The 20,204-nt window shown below is 44.1% G+C and overlaps 2 protein-coding genes across 4 annotated transcripts; one reads left to right on the forward strand and one right to left on the reverse strand.

Annotated features, from left to right (window-relative positions):
* Positions 1 to 5,106: 5,106 nt before the first annotated feature.
* On the reverse strand, positions 5,107 to 9,055 carry LOC136491330 (uncharacterized). 3 transcript variants are annotated; one of them, XM_066487601.1, is made up of 2 exons: positions 8,490 to 9,055; positions 5,107 to 5,516 (listed from the first exon to the last, which is right to left on the reverse strand). In XM_066487601.1, the coding sequence occupies exons 1-2, from the start codon at positions 8,764 to 8,766 to the stop codon at positions 5,377 to 5,379; spliced, it is 417 nt and encodes a 138-aa protein (XP_066343698.1). In that variant the 5' UTR covers positions 8,767 to 9,055; the 3' UTR covers positions 5,107 to 5,376. The 3 variants fall into 3 exon arrangements, with proteins under 3 accessions (XP_066343698.1, XP_066343705.1, XP_066343713.1); XM_066487608.1 differs by lacking the exon at positions 5,107 to 5,516 and adding an exon at positions 5,603 to 6,086; XM_066487616.1 differs by lacking the exon at positions 5,107 to 5,516 and adding an exon at positions 6,116 to 6,242.
* On the forward strand, positions 7,148 to 8,301 carry LOC136510476 (uncharacterized). The gene is made up of 2 exons (XM_066504907.1): positions 7,148 to 7,615; positions 7,721 to 8,301. The coding sequence occupies exons 1-2, from the start codon at positions 7,148 to 7,150 to the stop codon at positions 8,123 to 8,125; spliced, it is 873 nt and encodes a 290-aa protein (XP_066361004.1). The 3' UTR covers positions 8,126 to 8,301.
* Positions 9,056 to 20,204: the final 11,149 nt, after the last annotated feature.

Below are 20,204 nucleotides of genomic sequence, written 5' to 3' on the forward strand. Positions count from 1 at the left end.
GATGTCTTCTTCTCTCCGAGTTGATACGATGGATGAGTCTGGGTATTGGATCAACGGCCAGTTTCTGGCAGGCAAGGCAAGAAGCTGAGAAACCCCTACATAAAGAACAGTAGTGCCATGAGACATCAATTCTTTGAATTTGGTGCTTCTCGCAACTCGCATGGTACATGTACTCCAAATATTTGTAACAATAATTGATGGCTGAACACGTGATATCTCCATTTGATTTATACTATACTAACAAAAATGTCCATGCGTTGCAATGGAACTATAATTTAATTACTATACTGTTAGTGATAGGAGTGGTAGCGTGACAGAGCTGCGTATAGACGTAGCGGCCACGACAGCACGAGCGTGCATTGTCAGGCCAGGAAGCATGTGCCGGCCACCGTGCAAACTTGGGCTGGCACTGCACATCGTGTCGCACCCAGTTTTAAGAATAAAACCTAGATACACACCATATGCGAGCTCAGAAAGTCAAATCTCACATATGGTTACAAATAAGGGTAATATCAAAAGACAATGCTTAAATACATCGCGTATTAGTATAAAGAATATAACCTCATAGTATAGATAGCGTAAAGACAACTCCGATCCTTGGGCGAAGACTCCAAATCCACAGGGACAACTGACTGGTTGATCACAAGCCTAATTCCTCGGTAGTGCCAAGGGCAGGGTCACGGCAGGCGCCATGGCCAAAGGACAGAGGAGGTCGCCGGCGTTTTTGAATGGGAGCCTACGGGACACGATAGCATGAAGAAGGGGCACCGGAGGATAGAGAAGGCCACAGTGAACCCGAATCTACGCTCTATTACATCTATTGTCGGACAGAGACGGCGGCCTACAAGCTAGGGCGGCAGCAGGAACAGCTATGGCGCTGAGGAGACCAAGACAACGCGAGAGAGAGGGGGAAACTGGGGTGGTACGGGTTAGAGAGCTCGGCTAGAAGCTCTAGGACGTGCTTACCGCGATGTATGGACGACTAATCGGCTTCATCGACTCCGGCTTCTTCACGGCGGAGCTGGAGCACGGGAAGGCGTGGCGGCTTGTGCTATGGCTCGGTGGGGGACGGAAGGGGCACGGAGGATCGCTATTTAAGAGGCTTGGCACGGCGTAGGGCGCAAGGCATCGAGCTCGAAAGGCAGCCTGGGCGGGACGGACACGGCCTCCTTCGGCGGAGCAGAGTCCGTGTTGGACACGAGCTGGGGAAGACGATGCTGATGCGTGGGCCCAAGGCGGCGGTGACACAAGGCGTGGGAGCGGGTCTTCAGCGGAACAAAGGAAGGGCAGCGCGGCTTCCGCAGGGATGCTGGCAGGGCTGCGAATTGGGCTTGCTCGCTGGGCCACGCGAGAGAACAGAGAGGGGGGAGACGGCGGCCGCTGGCTGCTGGGCTGTTGTCACTACTGGGCCGCACGAATGGCTTGCTTGCCGGGCCATGCGGGCGGGAATGGGCCACAAGCGCGGGATGAGCTGGACACGCAGAAAAAAACCAGAAGAAGAGCTGGGCTGCAGGGAGCAAGAGACATAGGCCTTCGGGCCTAAATACGAAAAGAGAGAATTTCCTTTGCTATTTTATTTTCAAAACCAATTCAAATATAAAACAAATCAAATTTAAATAGGATCTCAAATACATTTTTTTCAATTCAAACCTAAATGAGAAATTTTGATAAGTTCCTAAAAATAATTTTGACAACTTTTTTTAAATTCTTTTATTTTTCTAATTCTCTTTTCTTTTCTTTTACTTCAAAGCCATTTTCAATTTCATTTGCAAAAGCATTTTAAACCACTCAATCAAATACATCAAATGCAAGGGCATGTATGCACAATCATGTTGTTAAACCTTATGATGAGTTTTAATTCAATAAAAAATTTATTTTCCTATATTTCATGAGCACAAAATTCTAAATTAAATCATTTTAGCTCTATTTTCAAAAATCCAAATTTTAGGGTGTCACACATCGACAAGGTGGGTAGCACAGTGCCTGTGACACGGCTCCTGTGATGGCGTGGGTGTGGCCTAACGCCGTGGTTGAGTCAACATGCAACCTTAATAGTGCCCTTAGTGATAGAGAAGAGCGGTGTGCATAAAGAAGACATGATTGTGCTATTGATGCTATCAACAACGTAGTGGTTGGTAGGGATTAACCTAACAAGAAGTAGCTAGATCTCGTGAGAGTTTATTGATTGCTCTACTATCGATCTACCTAACGCCATGTGTAGGCTCTCATCATTTCATTATACTTATGGATCCTCTGTCTTGTCTCGTCGTTGCTTCTTTTCTATACTTCCTCGAGAGCTCAACACGAAGTATTCCAAACGGATGAAATCTTAAAATAAACCATGGAATGAAAACTCGTAAGGGGATGGAAACATGGAAAAAATAGCAAAAAAAGAACACCACGGAATGAAGAAATGTGGACCAAACCGGAAAAAATAAAAATGAAAAAAATGGACGGAAGCAAAAAAAACGACCGAAAGAAACCGGAACCGCAAAACACTGCCAAAACACAAGCACAAACGGAAAAAGGCGGATGGAAACAAAAAAAAGAATTAAGAAATGGAAAGCAAAATAAGATGTAAGATAATATGAGATATGGATGTACAGATATAATTTTGGTTTGTGTTTCTTTCCGATTTCATGCATGTCTGTTCCTAAGTCTAATTTTGGTTTGCTTACGTTTCTCTATCCGTTCCGGAAAACTATTTTAGTTTGCGTCCATGAGTCTGGTTTTGGGTTGCGTCCAAACTGGTTTTGTATCCTTTTTTATCTACGTTCATCATCTGTTTTCGATTGATATGTACGTTTCAGCTCATTTTTTTTTTCCCTGATGAGCCAACAATGGAAGCGATTGGCCGTTGGCCGATTTTTTTCCCCGAGCCAACTTTCTTTTTCTTTGTTAAGTATCATCCGCGCCTGTTGATTGGAAGATCTTTTTTATCGCGAATATATATCACCTAGGCTGAATAACCAAGGACGATTGGCTGATTTTTTTTTTTTTTACTTTTGGAGTCGATGGTTTTTGCGCTTGTAAACAAGCGAGATCTGGAGCGCCCGGTCACAATGTTTTGTATCGTTTGTAAAATCTTATTGCTAAAGATGAACGCAGTTTGATCCGTGTCTATGAGTATTTGAAAAGGAATCGGTGTCCTGTGAGGACTCGTTTCCTAGTATTATCATATTATTAAAATCGATTTTGTTTAATAGAACTCATGTCATGTCCTAGTTGTTGTAGGACTCGGTCTGAAATCCAAATGACTATTCACATATAATCGCTAGACACGGGTTGTTCTAACACATATGAGCAAGACTTATAAGTCCGGGTCACATACATGACCTAATACATTTTGAAATCGGACTTCATATCGCTCCAAACAAGAGCTATTCTAACTCGTTTAAGCACGGGTTATTATATATATAAGTCCGGACGGAAGAAACTCTTTATTGTCCAGTAGTTAGAGGGAGATGGACCATAAAAATGAACGGGCAAAAAAGTGGGCTGAAATTTTGCTTCTTTATTATTAATATAGGTATAGATGCAGATTAGAAGCTCTAAAGAACAAGTGACCTAGGTCACTACTAGATTTGTCTGGTTGAAAAAGGCCACAAGCATCACAGACCAGCTACAAGAACACAATGGCACACTAATGAATGTTTAAATATGATATATAAACTAGAACCTGCAAACAAACCGCTACAGGAACTTAAAAACCAACTAGTTATCGTTCAAACTCTGAAAACAAATTATCAGATGTCTTCGAAGAGACAACTCTGAAAACAAATTATGACCTAAATCAAACGGATTCATCAACTGGTGCAGTGCCATCATCCTGAAACCATGGTTTTCATGACAACTTTTGCTATCAGGCGGAAACTATTTTTTGAGAGGCCTATAATACCGATTTGCGTCACACTGACACTCTTTTGAGCAGTACGCAGTACACAGGAAGCTTAGTCTGTGACGCACCGACAAACAAAACAGATCAAGCTTAACTTGTGAGTTGTGACACATTGACAGACACAAACTGTTTTTCAGAGGTAGGCTACACAATCTGTACATACTGAACTGTAATGCTTCTGCTGGCTGAATGGTCTCTGAATTCGACGACGCATTCAAAATAAAACGCTGTAGTTCCCATGTACTTTTAGATTACACAACACACACAGTCCATGTACAGCTGTAGTTCCCATGTACATGGTACTGCAAGCCCATTGAGCCACGTGTGTATATATATATATATATATATATATATATATATATATATATATATATATATATATATATATATATATATATATATATATATGGAGAGGCTATTCAGCAGCCGGCTACAAAATAAGTTATTCTGTAGCCACCTCTATTTACCATAATTTTATATACTAATTTACCATAATGTCAATACATATTTACGATAGTTGGGTTACTATAACACATGGGAATATTTACCATAACGTTATAGTAAACCACTTAGTAAGGAGTTACTGTAAATCTCGTAAATTAACATAGTAATTATCGTAACTCAAAGTGGCTACAGAATAAGTTATTCTGCAGCCAGCTATAGGATAGTAGTTCTATATATATATATATATATATATATATATATATATATATATATATATATATATATATATATATATATATATATATATACACACACACACACTACCATTCAAAGCTAAGGCTTTTGCAGCCTGGTAAAACTATTAAGTGGTTCCAATAATAGTGATGGAATATGCATGACTATGCCCTATAGTACAATGGTTGGCAACTTGGCATCTGGTGACTTGCCTGAACCGGGTCATTCATCCTTGTTGAACAACATAACCTGCACTTGAACATTATGACCTTAGACTGGCCACAACGTGAGCTTTTGCCGGTGCTGAAAGAGGAGAGATAGTGTTTCAGCACTGGTGTTTAACATTGTAGCAGCCGATGCTTGGTCCAATTTCACATATGCCTGAATCAATAAAAAATCATTTCCAACCAGCCGTTGGTCCTAGATGACTAAAATATTATTATCCCATGCGGCCGTTGGTCCTGGCCATTGCCTTGCATGCTAGCCGTTGCGGCTTGCTGCATATATATACATATAGTTCACCAAGTATAGATCAGGCATATATCCAAATACAAAAGTTCAAAGATGGACCACTCTTCCTCTTCTAGTTTCTCAAATCTCATCAACTCACACACAGAAGCACCAAATCCAAACACACAGCAGTACCCAAACTTCCAAACCTTCAATCAGCAACAACACTACCCCATGAACTATCCACCCACCAATTTGCATGGTCCCTACCCACAAAATATCAACAATTCCTTTGGAGGACCACCAAGTTTCCAGCACTTCCCTTTTCCACCACCAGCATACCATGGAGGTTACCACGGAAATGGTCCAGCATCTCCAATTGGATCGATGCCCTTCTTTGGAAGTGGTGGCAACAACTCCATGGGTGATGAGAGCAGCCCCATTGCTTCATCTTCTCCGACGTCTAGAGCCCCTCCAATGCAGTCAGCACCTGTTCAAATTCAAGAAGGCAGTGAGAGCAGCACAGATGAAGGTGAAAAGCAAGGAGGTCGCAAGCTTTGGTGTGAAGAGGAAAACCTACGCCTAGTAAGTGCCTGGCTCAAGAATTCTAATGATCCAATCGATGGCAATGGAAAGCCTCGAGATCGATTCTGGAAGGAAATCGCAGCTGAGTACAACAAGAATGCTCCCAAGCAGCAAAGAAGAACAGCAATGCAGTGCAAAGAACACTGGCACAAGAATATGCCTCTCATTAACAAGTTCAATGGAGTCTACAATGATGTCAAGAATAGAAATGCTAGTGGTCAATCTGATGATCAGCTTATGGAGGAGGTTCGGGCAAAGTGGAAGGGACTTATGAAAAAGAAACGACCATTCCCATTGGAACATTGGTGGACAGCGTTGAAGGACCAACCTAAATGGGCTAGAGCTTACCCAACACATGAATTGCAAAAGAGGATTAAGCTGAATTCATCTGGTGCTTACAGCTCTTCTTCAGCTCAAGACACAGATGGTGCATCTATTGAATCGCGGCGACCACAAGGGAGAGATGCAGCCAAATCTGAGAAGAAGAAAGGAAAATAGAAGTGTTCAGAAGGAAGTCTTTTTACAGAGGAAAGCATGTAGAAGTTCAATGAACTACAGCTATGGAAGTCTATGGCTGCTGAAAAAATGGTTGAAGCAGCATTAGCTCAAGCTGCAGTTGATGACAAGAATGCTGAAAATAACAAGGAGAGGAACAAGTTAGGCAAACTTGCAGCATATATACAACTATTTAACAAGGACACTTCAGGTTATGATGAGGATACTTTAGGAAGACATAAACAAGTCTTGGATTTGCTAGCTAAAGAGCTTTTCCCTTGAAAAGCTCGGTTTGTAGAAGTAGCCTTCAATATTTGTATTGTGTTGGTAGAAGTAGCTTATCATGTAATGTTGTGACCAGCTTTTCCCTATATATGTGTTGTCCTATTATGTCAATCTATAATCTATTTATGAAGGACATTGGAATCTGAATATCACTTTTGTTAAAGCACATTGTCCTCACATGTACAGTTTATTCCACTGGAATCTAGCCGATGTAAAAAGCTGCAGTTCCAGTTATAGTGTTGGAATCTAGCTGTTGCAGCACATTTGGATCTAGCCATTGGAAACTAGTTGTTGTGACCAGCTTTTCCTATAAATAGAAGGTGGTGTTCTCAGAACACTTCACACCTCCTAGCATACTCTAATCTAGGGGCTAAGGGAATGGCATCAAATACACAAGATCCTGCAGGAAGTTCTCCTGAAGAACCAGCAAACATGATTAACATCCAACAGTTCTTTTGGGAGTTCATGGATGATCTAGTGGAAGCTTAGATTGAGGCAAAGTTTCCAGGTCAGATTGAGGCTCAACTAGGAGGTACGTGCAATGACCATCATCAATTTCCTAGAAGGCATATAGAAAGAAATCGGGAAGCGGCTAGTGATAGGCTGGTTGCAGATTATTTCTCAGAAAATCCAGTGAACAATGATGTTCAGTTCCGGCGTAGGTACCGTATGAAACTTCACCTATTCCTACAAATTGTACATACCTTAAGTTCTTGGTCTCCATATTTCTATCAAAGGAACGATGTATTTGGGAAGATGGGATTTTCACCATTGCATAAATGCACAGTTGCTATGCGCATGTTAGCATATGGTACACCTGCTGACATGTGGGATGAAAATTTCAGAATAGGAGAAACCACAATTATTGAGTGCATGAAAAAATTCTCTCAAGGTGTGATTGCAAATTTTGGTGAAAAATACCTAAGGAGGCCAACTAGAGAAGATATTCAATGTTTACTTCATATAGGTGAAGCTCGTGGTTTTCCTGGTATGTTGGGGAGTCTAGATTGCATGCATTGGCAATGGAGGAGTTGTCCAAAGGCATGGAGAGGGCAGTATACCCGCGGTGACATAAAACATCCTAGTGTCATGCTAGAAGCTGTTGCCTCACATGATCTTTGGATATGGCATGCATTTTTTGGTGTTGCTGGGTCCAACAATGACATCAACGTCCTAAACCGGTCACCTTTGTTCACTGAAGTACTTCAAGGAAGAGCCCCAGAAGTTCATTTCATGGTCAATGGAACTAGGTACAACATGGGGTATTACCTAGCAGATGGTATTTATCCCGAGTGGGCAACATTTGTAAAAACAATACCCTTGCCTCAGTGTGAGAAAGACAAATTATATGCAGAGCATCAAGAGGGAGCAAGAAAAGACGTGGAACGTGCATTTGGTGTTTTGCAAGCTCGCTTTGCTATTATACGCAACCCATCACGTATGTGGCAAATGAACTCACTTGCTGAAATCATGTATGCATGTATTATACTGCATAACATGATTGTGGAGGATGAGAGGGATACTTTTAGAGTTCGCTATGACGACAACTATGAGAGTGAATATGACCAGCTTAGCTCTTCATCCACATTGGCTGGATTTGGACACGGGCCTATTCATGGATTTTCAACACTATTGGAGGTAGAAGAAGACATTAGAAACCGAGATATGCATCGTCAGCTAAAAGAGGACTTAGTTGAGCATATATGGCAGCGATTTGGACAAAATCAAGCTTAGTATATTATGTAATTTCTACTTGTAATGTTTGTATTATCATGCATCATTCGACATTAGATGTACCAACTTATCATGTGTGTAATAAACTAAATTCTCATGTGTGTAATTTCTAGTTGTAATGTTTACTTCATATTTGATTCAAAACTTCCAGCATCATCCATCGCAAAAAATTCTAGTTGTAATGTTTACTTCCAGCATCATCCATCGCAAAAAAATTCTAATTGTATTCGACATTAGATGTACCACCTCTGCTTGTGCACTTCATATTTCCAATATCACAAGAATTATAGATAGCATGGCAATAAAGAAAAAAAAGAGTTACACAGCAGCAAGAAAAGGATTAGTTGATGGAGCTAGCACGCACCTGGAGCTGAGCTCGGTTGACTGCGGGTCAAGGCGAAGCAGCGTCCAAAGCTGGGGCCGTCGATCCCCGCAACTTGGCTGGCCGCCGCCGGCGCGATTGATGGGGGCCGGCCCTTGCGGTGTGCCTTACGGCGGTCGCCGCGGCGTGGCTGGATGCGCCCCATCGTGTGCCTGCCCGCGACCCCCGCGGCGTGCTGGAGGCAGCCCCGTGGCTGGATGCGCCCGGTCGTGTGCCTGCCCGCGACCCCCGCGGCGTGCTGGAGGCAGCCCCACGGCATGGCTGGAGGCGCCGCCGCCGTGAGGCTGATGCCGGCCCCTGCAAAGATAAGTGCTATGGAACCATGATTTTGAGGAGAGCTTTGATTTGGGGATGGAGAGATCGATTTTTGTGGTTTCTGCAGCCTAATTTAGCGGGGATGGAGAGATCGATCGGGGAGGCTTTGGGCGGAGACGAAGGGGAAAAGTCCCTGGCGCGTGAAAGGATAGAGAAAGAAGAGGCTGGTTCTGTGGGTGGGGTCCAGGCACAGTGAATCGTCGATGCCCACGCTGTGGAAATATCTTGAGTTGAGGCATCGGAACGTACGAGAGGCTAAATTTTTTTTCAAGCAACAACAACGCTGTTGTCAGTCTTAGATATCATACATATGTTGACAGGTGCAAGTAAATGCATCCTTCTCAAGTGAAATAATTTCTAGAAAAGGATTGCACTTCTAACAATGTTCAGATGATCTTTTGTAATCAAGTCAAGTTGTTAAATATATGAAGTACGTTTCCCAATATATCAAGACATTCGCATTTAATTTCACAGCTAAAAGATGGGACATGTGACAACAAAAGCATTTACATGCTGTAAAATCAAGAAATGGTCAAACACAGTGAAACTATCACGCAATGCATCCAATCATCGACTGTACTAACAAAAGAAACTAAGAAAGCAACATACACTAGTAATCTGAGATTTTGAAAAATCGAATAATTGTAAACAGAACAGTCCACGCTTGTTAATATTTCTAAGTGGAAGATAGCTAATCTGAAGTATGAAAAATGTACAACTTTTAGAGCCAAGTAGAAAACCTACAGTACACATTGACACCCATGATGAAAAGGGAGGAAGTGAGCCTAGTTGGGTAAGAGGTGTGGTCATGCACCCAACCACCCAGGTTCAAATCCTCTCTTAGACTGGATTTGGGTGCCTATTTCTCTTCTTAATGAAAAAAACCTACTTCCTCCTAGGTTGGAATTCGTTTTTTTTTATGCACCGTGGGGCAAGAGAAAGCAAAATATTTTCAGCACGCTAGTCCTTCCGTTAACCCATTTATCACAAAGTCTGTTTATCACAAATGACACAAAGTACAGAAAGTAAGAAACGAGGAAAAAACGTACTAGAACAACAAATAATAAATATTTATCCACTGAAGTGCTCCCACAATGCAACTACTGAGGCATAAAAACACAACAAATTATAGCCAACAATAGCAAATGCATGTGACTTCATTAATAAAAATGTGACCATACAACAACAACAACAACAACAAAGCCTTTAAGTCCCAAATAAGTTAGGGTAGGCTAGAGTTGAAACCCAGCAGAAGCAATCAAGGTTCAGACACATGAATAGCTGTCTTCCAAGCACTCCTATCTAAGGCTAAGTATTTGGGTATATTCCATCCTTTCAAGTCTCCTTTTATTGTCTTTACCCAAGTCAACTTTGGTCTTCCTCTGCCTCTCTTTACGTTACTATCCTGGCTTAGGATTCCACTACGCACCGGTGCCTCTGGAGGTCTCCATTGGACATGTCCAAACCATCTCAACCGGTGTTGGACAAGTTTTTCTTCAATTGGTGCTACCCCTAATCTATCACGTATATTATCGTTCCGAACTCGATCCCTTCTTGTATAACCGCAAATCCAACGCCACATACGCATTTCCACGACACTTATCTGTTGAACATGTCGTCTTTTCGTAGGCCAATATTCTGCACCATACAACATAGCAGGTCTAATCGCCGTCCTATAAAACTTGCATTTTAGCTTCTGTGGTACCCTTTTGTCACATAGGACACCAGATGCTTGCTGCCACTTCATCCACCCTACTTTGATTCTATGGCTAACATCTTCATTAATATCCCCGTCTCTCTGTAGCATTAATCCTAAATATCGAAAGGTATCCTTCCTAGGCACTACTTGACCTTTCAAACTAATATCTTCCTCCTCCCGAATAGTAGTGCCGAAGTCACATCTCATATACTTAGTTGTAGTTCTATTGAGTCTAAAACCTTTGGACTCCAAAGTCTCCTGTCATAACTCCAGTTTCTGATTCACTCCTATTCGGCTTTCATCCACTAGCACTACATCGTTCGCGAAGAGCATACACCAAAGGATGTCCCCTTATATGTCCCTTGTGACCTCATCCATCACTAAGGCAAACAAATAAGGGCTCAAAGCTGACCCTTAATGTAGTCCTATCCTAATCAGGAAGTCATCTATGTCTCCATCACTTGTTCGAACTCTAGTCACAACATTATTGTACATGTCCTTCATGAGCCCGACGTACTTTGTTGGGACTTTATGTTTGTCCAAAGTCCACCACATAACATTCCTTGGTATTTTATCATAAGCCTTCTCCAAGACAATAAAAATCATGTGTAGGTCCTTCTTCTCCCTATACCGCTCCATAACTTGTCTTATTAAGAAAATGGCTTCCATGGTTGACCTTCCGGGCATGAAACCAAATTGATTCATAGAGACATGTGTTATTGCTCTCAAGCGATGTTCGATAACTCTCTCCTATAGCTTCATAGTATGACTCATCAACTTAATTCCCTGGTAATTAGTACAACTTTGAATATCCCCTTTATTCTTGTAGATCGGTACCAATATACTTCTCCACTCATTAGGCATCTTGTTCAATCGAAAAATATGGTTGAACAACTTGGTTAGCCATACTATAGTTATGTCCCCGAGGCATCTCCATACCTCGATTGGGATACCATCCAGTCCCATTGCCTTACCTCCTTTCATCATTTTCAATGCCTCTCTGACCTCAGATTCTTGGATTCTCCACATAAAGTGCCTATTGGTGTCATCAAAAGAGTCATCCAACTGAAAGGTTATGTCCGTATTCTCACCATTGAACAATTTGTCAAGATACTCTTGCCATCAATGTCGGATCTCATCCTCCTTCACCAAGAGATGCTCCCTTTCATTCTTAATGCACTTAACTTGGTTGAAGTCCCTTGTCTTTCTCTCATGAACCCTAGCCATCTTATAAATGTCCTTCTCTCCTTCCTTCATACTCAAACGTTGGTAAAGATCCTCGTACGCTCTACCCTTTGCCACACTTATAGCTCGCTTTGCAGTCTTCTTTGCCACCTTGTACTTCTCTATGTTGTCCACACTCCTGTCATGGTACAAGCATCTATAGCACTCTTTCTTCTCCTTAATAGCCCTTTAGACTTCCTCGTTCCACCACCAAGTATCTTTAGCCTCGCCTCCACTTCTTTTGGTTACTCCACACACCTCTGAGGCCACCTTCTGAATGTTGGTTGCCATCTTCTCCCACATATTGTTTATGTCATCTTCTTCCTTCCAAGAGCCCTCTTTGATAACCCTTTCCTTGAATACCTCTGATGTCTCCCCTTTCAGTTTTCACCACTTTGTTCTTTCAATCTTAGCTTGTTTATCCCTATGGGCACGCACCTGAAAACAAAAGTCTACCACCAAAAGCTTATGTTGAGAAACAACACACTCCCCTGGTATCACCTTGCAACCCAAGCATGCTCATTTATCCTTTCTTCTTGTGAGGACAAAGTCAATCTGGCTAGAGTGTTGTCCGCTACTGAAGATCACTAGATGAGATTCTCTCTTTCTAAAGAAAGTGTTGGCTATCATCAGGTTAAAAGCTACCGCGAAGTCTAGAACTTCCTCCCCCTCCTGATTCCTACTACAATACCCAAAACCTCTATGAACTACCTCGAAACCTGCGCTTGTAGTACCTACATGCCCATTAAGATCTCCTCCTATAAAAAACTTCTCACTTCTGGGTACAGCTCTAATTAGGCCATCTAAGTCTTCCAGAACTGTCTCTTAGCACTCTCATCGAGGCCTATTTGGGGGGCATACGCACTAATTACGTTCAAGACCATATCACCAATGACAAGCTTGACTAAGATAATCCTATCTCCTTGCCTTCTCACTCCCACCACACTATTCTTGAGGCTCTTATCAATCAAAACTCCTACTCCATTTCTATTCGCAACTGTCCCTGTGTACCAAAACTTGAAACCTGTATTGTCCACATCCCAAATACGATTTTGACAGCCCAAACATGAGGACTTAGGAAAATAAATATTTGTTAGCTTTTGGGCTTGTTCTGCTGCTACAGTTCTATGTGGGAGGAGAAAAAAGACCGCTCATATAGCACTATAGCAGCATACTGTATCTATACTACTATGAAGTACGAAGTGTGTTCATTTGCCACAATGGTTTTTGTCCGCCTCTCTCCTCTCCCTTCTGCACGTCCCGCATCTCTTCCCCACGCCCAAAATGCACCTCTTGCCTTCACTTTTCAAAGAATCAAGTTCAATAATTATCCACGAGTCTGAGTTTGAACGTTTTCCACTAAATCATGTAAACTAACAATGGCATAATGAAACAAGGATGCCTTAAACATAGTTGTTATTTGAGAAATATTAGGGGGGTGGATGAGAGGTTAGCGCCTGTGATTCGGCAGCAGCCCAACATCTTCCTCAAATGAAAACACACTATTACAATAAGCATTTGTAGGAGCAGCTGGCGATGGTTTGTAGAGGCGGCTCGGCTAGCCGCCCCTACCATACCGTCTCTACAAATCATGTATTTATAGAGACGGTTCCCAGACCGCCCCTACAAATCGATTTATAGGGGCGGCTGGTGTTATCAGCCGCCCCTACAAATCGATTTGTAGGGGCGGCCGTAGTACCAGCCGCCTCTATAATACCTGTTTATAGGGGCAGTTTAGTATAGAACCACCCCTACGGTACATTTTCCATCAAAAAAAATTAAATTTACAATTCAAATTCGACCAGAACATATATTTTTTATGCACAACTCCATCATGACTTATCTTCTTCTACGACTGTACTAAAACTCAATGATAATACACATTTATTTATACCAAATTATAACAAATATTTCATGACTTTTAGGTGGACAGTTTAGTCCAGATAGATGAAACAACAAATTTCATTTATTAAACTTTTCAGTAATCATAATAACATTTCAAGGTGACTATGATTTTTATGTGAAAGACCACATAATAACAAAATCAATGGCGCTCAGATCTAGCAATCGAATATCACAAAATCAGAAGCTTCTAATGATCCTTCCACTTGCATAGTTGCAATCACACATCAGGTCAATGTAGCACTAAAGCAGACTAAAAACGGAATTCGTAATCTGCAGGAACTGAAGCGAACGAGTGGTACTCACTGTCTGCTGACTGCTGCTGGCAGTGGCCATGATGGTGGCCTACACCTGCTTGCTTGTGGCAGCGAAGATGACGTGCCGTCAGCAGATCCTCCGTCTTCTCTGTTTGCGATTTAGGTCCTCCAACCGATCGAGAACGTAGCCCCGTCGTGTGAATAGATAATGATAAGAAAGAAATGAAACCTACTCCATAAGCGTCATAGTATCTCCTTCCTGATATAGATATGTGAATGATTTTTCCTCAACAAAAACTCCTAAGTGTGTTCAGAGAGAGCATTTAATAATTAGACTAGCATTATATGCATGATTGTTTAATTTTAAAACTAAAAAAATGAAGCAAACATGTTATCAAATATTTAAACTGACACCTAACTGAATATTGGTGGCAGACTGTGTTTATTATCTCCTTACCCAATGCCAATAATGGCTAGGCCAATACAAGGCTATTAGCTCAGGCTATGTAGAGAAGCCGGCTAAACAAGAAGGTACAAATGTAGCCGGGATTTAGGTAGGAGTGGAACCAGATAGTTTTAGATGACCTCTCATAAAACTCGGTTATAAATGGACACAGCAGGAGCGGCTGATTCCCTACAAATCGATTCATTTGTAGGGGTGGCTCGTATTACCAGCCGCCCCTACTGTGCCATTTGTAGGGGCGGCTACTGTGCTGGAGCCCGAGTACGTCACTATAGGAGCAGCTCCAATGCCAGCCACCCCTAAAAAAAGCCCCATTGCTTGTGGGGGTATTAACCCCTATACCCTTACGGCTAGGCTAGGGCTGGCCCAGACCAGAGGGCCTAGCCCGTTAAAAGATGACGCGTGGCCTAGCCAATCTGTTCGGAGTCCCGCGCGAGGAATCAAGACAGATTTAGAGATCAAGCAAGATCCTGGTCGGTTAGAATAGGAATCCTTATCCAACCACCTATGGCAATTGTAACGGGTTAGGATTAGTTTCCAGATCTATAACCCTGCCCCCCAGATTATATAAGGCAAGCAGGGGACCCCTCTAAAAAACATCAATCATTGACATATATCAATACAATCAGATGCAGGATGTAGCTATTACGCCTTTACGGCGGCTGAACCTAGATAAAATCTTGTGTTTGTCTTGCGTCACCATCTTGTTTGTAGCTTATGCATCTATCTGCCGATAATCTACTACCATGGGCATACCCCTAGGTAGACTGCCGACCATATTTCGTCGACAGTGGTGCGCCAAGTAGGGGGTATGCGTACTGCTCTCTAGGCGAACAAGATGGTCATCATCCTTGGTTCCATGGCTATGCCGAACGGTCTCACGTTCACCATCGGCCAGATCACCTAGACCACTGGCTCCGACGACTTCATCGCCATGACCCCGGAGGAGGTGCGGGTTCAATCTGTGCCGACCACTACTTTACCTACATCGGCTACGGCTCCGACCACGGTGGATCTGGCTCCGACCATGGTGGATCTGGCTCCGACCACGCCAGCATCGTCTTTAGCCACGCCGACAACTCGTCATCCGCTTCCTCGCTACAAAAGGAGGCAGATTGACAATACCGACTTGCTCGACTCCATCGATTGGGTCGGCACCAAACTTGCCAAAACCCTGGCTCTAGTAAGTTCGGTTCAAAGTCAACCTAATGAGCAGGTAACTACGACCCACAATAGATCTACCTGACTAGCTCGGGCCAGTCATCCTGCATGACTCATTACGGATTGCGTGGTCACATCTACTCCTGAAGGGCGCTCCGTTCGTTGTCGGCCAGCCCCTGCGACAGGTCTCCGGCTCTCCAAGTACAAAGCCTCGATGGAGAACCACTAGGTCTAGCCCTACGACCTACGCAACTTCGTCAACATAGTCCAAATTGAGGATTATCAAGAAGGATCAGTCCACACAGTTCAAGAGGGTGGCTCAAGCTCCTCGTCTGACATCGCATCTAATGCCTTCGTTCACACCAAGCTCCAGCATCATGACGATGAAGGTGTTGAATACGATCTGGATATCCTAGACCATGCCCTAGGATTCCCGCGATTCTCATCCTTCCCACCAAAGCGAGGAGACTTGATCAACGTTGTCAGTAATGATGAACCACCGGCAGTCAGCGAAATAGAACAAGAAAGGCTAGCATGCGAAGCACGCAATATTGACCGGTTTAATCACCGACAAATTGAAGCTGAGGCAGAAGAGGAGGCCCAACGCATAAGGGTCTAGCCACGCGACCTTAACAATGCCTTTGACAGGGTGGGGGACAAGCAGGTCTTTAGGACTCCAAGCGCCAACGTAGCTGTTGCTATGGCGACAATACAATGACTACCCAACACCCCAAAAACACAGGCAGTTCATGATGATATACAAGCTTACCTGATGGCTACTATGGCTCAGACCGTAGAGATTGTAAATCAAGCCTAGGCTTCATCCGTCTCACTCGAATCAAGCCACAACTGCCAGTACTCAAGTCGCTCATAGCCACCCAACCAACGTGGCTCACACAACAACGACCCATCAGACAACCGTCAAGGCAGAAACGATGGCCATGATAGTGGTCGGGACAACAACCACCGTCAGGATGACAACCACCGTGACTTCTGAGATGACAACCGCCGGGACAACCACAATAATCACCGCGGTAACCACGGTCGCAGGGTTAATCAGGGTGGCAACCGAGATCGCCATGATGGCAATAACGATCTCTGCCATTACCTCGGAGAACGCGATCTGCATGATCGCATCAACCAAAGAGCCAATGATCATGCATCCTATGAAAGATATCACCATATGGAATATGATACTGCCCACAGCCCTTTGGGGTTGAAGTAGTTTACTCCGTACCTTCACCAAGTCATATGGCCCAAGAACTTCAAGCTCAAAAAACTTCAGAAGTACGATGGCAAGGAGAACCCCGAATTATGGGTCATGCTCTATGAAACTGCATGCAGATCAGCCATGGCTAACAAGCACATCATGTCTAACTACTTCCTAGTCGCTGTTGGCCATGCAGGTCACCAATGGCTGGTCAGCTTGCCGGTGAACTACTTTGATTCTTGGCAAGAGCTCAAGCAAGCTTTCATCGACAACTTCATTGCTACTTGCGAGCAACCTGGCAACAAATATGATCTGCAGCGGATTCGAGACCGAAAAGATGAGCCACTACATGAGTACGTCCGGCGTTTCTCGGAGATGCGCATCAAGGTCCCGTAAATCTCTGACAATGAGGCAATCGAGGCTTTCATCACTGGTCTCCGCTTCCATGATGTCCTACGGGACAAGCTCCTTCGCAAGAGACCTAAATCAGTCACAGCGCTCCTGGCCACTGCCAAGAAATATGCGGATGCCGACGATGCTAAAAGATAATCATCGAAGAAGCAGCAAGGGTTCCACGCTTGGACCACCCCCCACACCACGACGACTACCGCGGCAACCGTGGTTAGAACGACAATTTTGATCGTCGCAACCAGCGCAACGACCCCCGCGACCACCGCAACCAGCGTAATCAGCGACGTAATCGCTGTGACAATTACAGGGGCAAGCGTGCTCAGGAAGAAGACGGTGAGGTCAACACCGTTAAGAAAGGTGGCGGACGTCGCAACTATGAAGAAGACTACGCCAAAGCATTGAAAGGACCCTGCCAGCTCCACCCCAAGTCAAACCATACCATGGAGAATTGTCGTGTTCTCAAGTCTATCTACACGCGTCAATAGGCTCTGGATACGTTCGACAAGCCTAACGACACAGGGGACCAGTGCAACAAAGACAACGATGATGAAGACGTAGATCCCTGTCACAAGTATGTCAAGCCAACCGATCGCATCCACACCATCATTGGAGGCAAAGTGTCCATCGAGACCAAACGAGAACGCAAGCTGCTCGCCCACGCCTGCTTGAACGTGGCCAACACCGACAACCTCATCACCGATCCACGGCTCCCTCCTTGGTCTCACCGCGAGATCTCCTTTAGCAAAAAGGACCAATGGGCTACAATACCTGAGCCAGGATGTTTTCCCCTAGTCCTCGATCCTTGTATTAACAAGGTCCAGTTCGATAGAGTGCTAATTGACGGTGGCAGTTCTATTGATATACTGTTCAAGAATAGTCTGCCAGCCCTAAAGATAACCTAGGAGGATCTCAAACCATATGAGGCACAATTCTGGGGTGTCCTCCCTAGATAGAGCTCTACACGTCTCGGGCAGATCACGCTACCTGTGTAGTTTGGTACCCCGGACCACTTCTGCACTAACTACGTCAACTTTGTGGTCGCTGACTTTGACGGCACCTACCATGCTATCCTTGGTCGACCATCGCTCACCAAATTCATAGCCATACCTCACTACAGGTATTTGGTGCTCAAGATGCCTACCGAGAAAGGGGTTCTAACTCTCAAGGGCAACGTATACGCAGCTTATACCAGTGAGGACAACAGCTTCAAAATAGCAGAGGCTCATGACCTCTCTATTCGCATGGCTGAGACCATGCTCGACGCCAAGAAGACCTTAGCCAACCACCTGGAGATCCTAGAGCTTGAGGCTCCACGCAAGAACATCAAGTCTAAGGAGCACAAGGCGATCTAGCTGGTCGATGGTGATCCCAGCAAAATGACCCTTATCGGGGCCAACCTGGATCCTAAATAGGAAGATGTGCTCGTTAGGTTCTTGAGGAGCAACATGAGTGTGTTCGCATGGAAACCTACCGACATGCCCGGTGTACCTCAAAACTTGATCGAGCACTCCTTGAATGTCGACGGCAAGGCCAAACCTATCAAGCAGAAGCTATGACGGTTCGCTCGCAATAAGAAGGAGGCGATTAGGGTAGAAGTTACATGGCTTTTGGCAGCCGGATTTATCAAAGAAGTGTATCATCCAGAGTGGTTAGCCAACCCAGTTCTTGCACGCAAAAAGAATAATGAATGGAGAATGTGCGTTGATTATACTGATCTCAACAAACACTGCCCTAAAGACCCCTTCGGCTTACCTCGCATAGACATGGTCATAGATTCAACCACCGGTTGCGAGCTACTTTCCTTTCTCGATTGCTACTCTGGTTATCACCAGATCGCTCTCAAAAAGGACGACCAGATCAAGACATCCTTCATCATGCCTTTCGGCGCTTACTGCTACACAACCATGTTGTTCGGACTCAAGAACGCCGGGGCTACCTACCAACGTGCCATACAGGCCTACCTCAAAGATGAGATAAAAGACGACCTTGTCGAGGCTTATGTTGATGACGTAGTTGTCAAAACCAAGGAAGCATGTACCCTTGTTGATAACCTCGAATGCACCTTTGCGGCCCTTAATACATTCCAATGGAAATTAAACCCAAAGAAGTGCATCTTTGGTGTTCCTTCTGGTATACTACTTGGCAACATCGTCAGTCACGACAGCATACGCCCTAACCTAGAGAAAGTCAAAGCTATCTTAGACATGAAGCTGCCCAAAAAGGTGAAGGATGTTCAGAAGCTTACTGGATGCATGGCTGCCCTCAGTCGTTTCATATCAAGATTAGGCGAAAAAGGATTACCATTTTTTAAGCTGCTCAAAGCATTCGAGAAGTTTGAGTGGTCGGAGGAAGCAGACGCTGCCTTCACATAGCTGAAACAATACCTTACATCACCTTCGGTCCTCACTACTCCCAGAGAAGATGAAACTCTCCTACTTTACATTGCGGCAACTAATCGAGTGGTCTCCACTACCATGGTGGTCGAGCGCGATGAGCCTGGCCACGTCTACAAGGTATAGTGACCAATTTATTTCATCAGTGAGGTACTCAATGAATCCAAGAACAGGTACCCATAGGTCCAGAAACTGATCTACGCCATATTGATAACATCCCAAAAGTTGAAACATTACTTCGATGGATATCGGGTGATGGTCATGACCGAGTATCCTCTGGGAGACATCATTCGCAACAAGGATGTGAATGGGCGCATCGTCAAATGGGCAATGGAGCTATGCCCTTTCTCCTTGGAATTTGCAAGTCGTACTACAATCAAGTCTCAGGCACTTGTCGATTTCATCGTCGAGTGGATAGACTTAAGCACACCTGCCTCTTAGGGGCTCGATGAGTATTGGAAGATGTACTTCGATGGCTCTCTCAACATTGACGACGCAAGAGTAGGAGTCCTTTTCATGTCACCATCCAAGGAGTAGCTCCGATACGTCCTCAGGATTTATTTCCCGGCGTCTAATAACACCACCGAGTACGAAGCATGCCTGCATGGTCTACGCATTGCGGTCGAGCTCAGCGTCAAATGTCTCTATGTCTATAGAGACTT

Source organism: Miscanthus floridulus, chromosome 1, assembly GCF_019320115.1.
Source record: "Miscanthus floridulus cultivar M001 chromosome 1, ASM1932011v1, whole genome shotgun sequence".
Lineage (NCBI taxonomy): Eukaryota > Viridiplantae > Streptophyta > Magnoliopsida > Poales > Poaceae > Miscanthus > Miscanthus floridulus.